This window comes from Zerene cesonia, chromosome 19 (genome assembly GCF_012273895.1).
Source record: "Zerene cesonia ecotype Mississippi chromosome 19, Zerene_cesonia_1.1, whole genome shotgun sequence".
Classification (NCBI taxonomy): Eukaryota; Metazoa; Arthropoda; class Insecta; order Lepidoptera; family Pieridae; genus Zerene; species Zerene cesonia.
Window position 1 is genome coordinate 120,480 of NC_052120.1, and position 5,438 is coordinate 125,917.

At 40.5% G+C, this 5,438-nt stretch overlaps 2 protein-coding genes across 2 annotated transcripts in view; one reads left to right on the forward strand and one right to left on the reverse strand.

Annotated features, from left to right (window-relative positions):
* LOC119834480 (protein phosphatase 1 regulatory subunit 14C-like) overlaps positions 1-1,141 on the reverse strand; it is a 19,539-nt gene extending 18,398 nt beyond the window's left edge. The window contains exon 1 of the mRNA XM_038358851.1: positions 904-1,141. Within this exon, the coding sequence (XP_038214779.1) occupies positions 904-1,122 (219 nt within the window). The 5' untranslated portion in view covers positions 1,123-1,141. The remainder of the gene's footprint in view (positions 1-903) is intronic.
* Positions 1,142-1,453: 312 nt separating this feature from the next.
* The window catches only part of LOC119834270, a 9,376-nt gene continuing 5,391 nt past the window's right edge, over positions 1,454-5,438 (forward strand). The window contains exons 1-3 of the mRNA XM_038358606.1: positions 1,454-1,987; positions 2,485-2,648; positions 3,128-3,414. Coding sequence (XP_038214534.1) covers positions 1,754-1,987; positions 2,485-2,648; positions 3,128-3,414 — 685 coding nt within the window. The 5' untranslated portion in view covers positions 1,454-1,753. The remainder of the gene's footprint in view (positions 1,988-2,484; positions 2,649-3,127; positions 3,415-5,438) is intronic.

The following is a 5,438-nucleotide window of genomic DNA, read 5'->3' on the forward strand; positions in this document are numbered from 1 at the left end:
GAGCGAGTCATAACCTCTTGACTTCCCAGGCGACACGAGGCACATTCTCATTTAGCGCTAGAATATATCCCTAGACACGTGCCGCGACATGCAATTATATCTTTGATCTAATTTGAACACTAATCTTATCAAAAAGCATAGATATTGAATTTAATAATATTTATGTTTTATCACATTAGCAATATCCTTGATTCGAATTGAAATTATAAATGAAAAAAAAAATAGGCTTACAACTGCACGTGTCGATATTGACGTGTTAAAATGTTATTTCTGTTTGATGTTTGATATTGATTGTATCAAGCAATACGTCGTCCCTGCAAGGGACCGATGCAGCGGTATAAACAACGCAGTGATATCTGATAACCGCATACAAAGGTCCGTAATGCATTACTGATAATGAAGTGTAGGAGTTCTGTCGCACTTTCCTCTTGGCATTGTGAACTCGGAACAAAAGGTATCATTGAGCTTACGGAAAGAGTCATGAGTGAAAAATCTGATCTGATCAATCAGTGATACATTTGATATGGCATAGTACTGGACACGATTTAGAACTTTACAGTAGCTTCAATGTCAATGTATTTGTTTATAAATTATCAAAACATATGAGTATATATGTCACAATTTTAATATATGTGACATACTCTATTTAAATAATAATTTATTGTAAGCCTAGTTGACTTATTCTAGGCCATAATATATTGACGGCATATAGTATGATGTGTAAATAGAATAGTATATTTTGATAGGTGCACGCTAAACGATTTGAGTTTAACTACATGACTTTTACGAGTATTACCTAGGTTTCATTTATATATAATATCAGATAGAACATTTAGTTATGGTAAATAAGCAGGACTGATAAAACAACATTTGTATGAAAATAATTTTGAAGTTAGTACTTACGCTCCTGAATTTGAAGAAGAGCGACATGAGCGGCAGGTGTGGGCATGTGTCGCCGCGCCCGCGCGCACACTGCCGCGCCCGCCGCACGCAGCTCGCAGCCACCCGAGCACTACCCTTCCCATACAGGCGGTTAGAGATCCCGATGGGCCCTTCATTGTACTGTGACTCTGACGAATAAACCTGATGCCATTGAACTTCTTCCAGCGCAATGAAACGCATTACGCATAGAGACAAAATTTATATCCTTTTCTGGCAACATGCTCTATGCAGTATTTCAAATCAATTTTAATTCTTGTTTAATTAATACATGTTTTAATAATCAATTGTCTGTAACTTAATAATTTAGGGAAACTTTGATATAATTTTGACGATGCAAATATTCATATAGCAGTTAATTTAGTACTATTTTCCAAGACATTTTTTATTGTTTGTACTTTGTTACTTTATTGTGTATACTTTAAGTGTAAATAAACATCTATAATGTAGCCGAACGTTATCGACCATATTTTTATATTGTTACTAAATGAGATATTTGTTTTCATTGTTTTATTCACATAAATAATTGCGTAGTGTTAATTGTCATGAATGATAGAGCAATAGAAGTGCGGCGGGCGTCAGGCAAGCCTCCGCCACACCACGCCGCGCCTCCGCGACGGCGCGCCTGCGCGGCGCTATCGACCCACGCCGGCCCGATCAGTCGACCTGACACATTCTAGGAAGTCACTTCAGAAACGTACCTGCATATCAAATTAGTACAATAGGATTAATAGTGGAATAAAGTAGTGTCTCGAAATCATTAGGGTGGCCTCGAAAGTGGGACTGCGTCGTTATCTCTGGAAGGAACGCCGAAATGTTGCCGGTGCTGCTGTGGGTCTGGCTGTCGGCGGCGGCGCAGGGCCGCGAGCTGGACCCCGCGGCGTGCGCGGCGCGCTTCGACGTGCAGCGGGACAAGATCATCCGTACGGAGGAGTCGCGCGAGATGGGCGCGCGCTACCTCTCCGAGCTGGACGTGGGCTCGCGCCGCGAGTGCCTGCGCCTCTGCTGCGAGACTGACGGCTGCGACGTCTTCGTCTTCGAGGAGAAGGTAACCTTCAATTCATCTTCTTGTATAGATAAAGTTACATGCTGCAGTGATTAGTTAATAAACCTTTTTGTTAGGTTAATAACTATACATTACATAAATAAAACACCGAATGTATATATAGTATATGCGTGTGTATTATAAAAATCTTAAACTATTCTGTAAGTGTGTGCTTTATTCTAAGACATAACACTATATGTCCCAAATAAATGTAACACCATATGTGTTTCCCCTTTATCCAAGCCGAAATTGTTTTTTTTATTTTTCGGGAAGAAATAATAGTGTAATGTAGTTACATACAATATTTTCATTCGGATATTAATCAGCGTATTTTCAATTAAAGTTTAAAATTTGTCGAAAAGTTTTAGGGAAATTTCCAAATTCGTGGTTTAGGCAAAATAAAAATGTTTGAATTTCTTGTGTTAATATACTAACTCGCTCTTTAAGACAGTTTAGAGGTTTGTGCACAGCATGCGTATTTGTAGTGTGTTGTCTTGCAGAGCCCCGGCAGCTGCTACCTGTTCAAGTGCGGACCGCCGGAGGACTTTCGCTGCAAGTTCACGGCGCACGGCAACTTCAGCAGCGGCGTGCTGGCGCTGAGCCGGCGCCTGGCCGAGCTGCAGGACCAGGAGCGCCTCGCGCCGCCCGACCCGCCCGACCTGGGGTAATTCACACCCCGTCCTTTTTACTCACATAGTGTGCTGTGGAGTTCACTCTACTCTCAGCTCTACAATAACCTACAAAGATAGGCTATGATAAAATAAGGGCTTAAATCGTAAATCAAGCTCTTAGATGGTTCCTGAGGCGCCGGCTTATGGTCTACAAGAACTATAGAAATATAAATATATGTGTAAGAATTCAGATGAAAATGATTTTCTTGAAACTAGTTGTAATGCGAATACATCGCTGGTATATAGTTCCCCAAACAAAGTCAGGTGCATCTCTGTCGTTTTTAAATATACCGAATCTAACCTAATCATATTGAATATCCATTTCACAATCCAAATCCAACACATGGTTAGTTTTATAATTTACCATAAAATAATAACAACAGAGTACAATCTCGCAAGTAGGTAATCTAGCCCGCGAAAGTAAGCTACTGGTGTTTTCGATGTTACGGTACCATATACAATATGTGTACAGAAGGCTGACAACGACGAGCACGGTGCGGCCGAGCGCGCCGGCACGCCCGCCCGAGGCGCCGCCGCAGCCGCCGCGCCAGCAGCCGCACCAGACGCCGCACCAGACGCCGCACCAGCCGCCGCAACAGCCGCCGCACCAGCTGCCGCAGGAAGCGCTACTCCCAAGTATGCATTATCACGCTACACTTCTAAATCGTCATTCTACGTGTGGATTAATTATTACTGGTTTCCCCGGTTTGGAAAACGATTTGCACAGAGCTACTTATCTTCATCTCATCTCATACAATAGATTTTAATATTATACTATATTCTAATGTTATTGCGGGAGTCGAACTTCGTCAAGAATTGGATGAGCTTTCACCGGGTAAGATTCCACGCTCCCAAATAATACCGATGTGAAATTGAATGGGACTGCGAATGCTACAGGCTACACTATATGTATAGTATCATGTTAACTGTGAGGCTACTATGTTCCGTTCAGTGAATGTTGGTGGTTGCTTCCTTCGGGCGACTCACCAGTTCAGTTGCTCGCTATTATGTAATAAAAATACGAATGTTGCATTAACATAAGTTAGTATCTCACGAACAAAAAATGTATATAATTTATATACCTGAAATGATATGGGCTTAACAAGTGAAGAGATAATCATTGATAAGCTGATTAAGCCGACCTATCAAGTTTGATTCGAATAAGTTTTCAGGTACAATGAAAAGGCGAATGCTCAAAATGCTTAAAACCGGTGATCAATGTAAGCACTGTTATGTAATTAAGAATTTCGATGCTCCTATCACGGGGTCCTGTAATATGTGTCAAACAACTGCTAAGTTCTTGTGTTGTTAAAGTTGGGAATAATGGCATGAGAATCGAGCGACATAATGGAGTACAATGGCACGTCATCGCGGCCTCATTTCGCCGCGGCGTTGGAGGCGTATACAAACAAAAGGCATGGCGTTCCCCGCTAATGAGTTAGTTAGCGGCTACTGACCCCGTGCAGACCAACCTCTGACTCATGGAAAGCACAGCATCGGCAACGCTTAATGCTTTACCTGTCTAACAATAAGATTCTGCTTTTCGAATATTTGTTTTTAATCTAAGCGTTTTCTTAAATGGCAACTGCCTATCCTCTGAGGACGGAATCTGCCAAACTAATTCCCTTGAAAATTTTAAGGAAACTTCGTCGCCAGTGTGTTATTTACCATCCTACAAGTCCAGTACGCACACTAAAATAAACTTACGTTGTAAGGATGATACATATAGTTCGCATAAATAAATGTTTATTAGCATTACCACGTACTACTGATTTCAATTAATTTGGCCACATAAATAAATATTACATATCTACACCCAAAAGTTTAGAAATTTCATTGAAATATTAGGAATTGGATGTAAACGAATGCAGTATTTTCCGAAAGCAAAAGTTCATAATTTTTACGTATACGATATGCGTATTGCGATTATGGATTTTACCTCGAACTTTCCTTTAAATAATGAACAATGTTATAGAAGATCTCAAGGCGGAAGAAGTCGAGTGCTTTTGACTGTTGGAGCGAGGAGTACGGGCTTGGGTGCAGCCAATACCGTAAACAGTGTCGCAATAACATTATCTCTGATTCGATCAACTAAGCGTTGCTGTGACAGCCGCACGCGCTGGCCCGGAATATAAACGGCATTGTTGAGCAGTGACTGCGACTAAGCAGGCTTTTAGCTGCACGAGTAACTAGGCGCTATATCACATAACTATAATTAGATCTACTTAGATTTTTTATTTTTAAGGTAACTTTGGTATTTAGGATGATAGAGTAGGTATTGATGAAACTTATACGACTGAATAATGGTCGGATGAGTAATTTGTGGAACAAATTTACATTATGAAAGTTATGTACATCTTTATACTATGGATTTTTTTTTTATGTCATAGCGGGCAACTGAGCTGGTGGTTTGCTTGATGGTAAGCGATCACCACCGCCCATGAACATACGCAGAGGCTCAGACCTCAGAGAATGCGCTACCCGCTTTTAAGGGATAAGGAAAGGATTGATGACTGGAAAGAAGGAATGGACTGGGAAGGGCTAGGAGAAGGAAAAAGGCCTCCGAAGTTACTGAAAAAATTACTCGAAAGATTTGCAATTTGTGAATATGAGTCAAAGTTCCACTACACACTGATACACTTGCATTTGTGTAAAGATCAACATAGTGACGTGGTAGTAAATACTTAGTAATCTGTTCTATTGTTAAGATATCTTAAATAAATTTCTAAGAGGGAATCGTTGAACTTTATCTTATATTTTTAAACGAGCAATTCTTGTATATA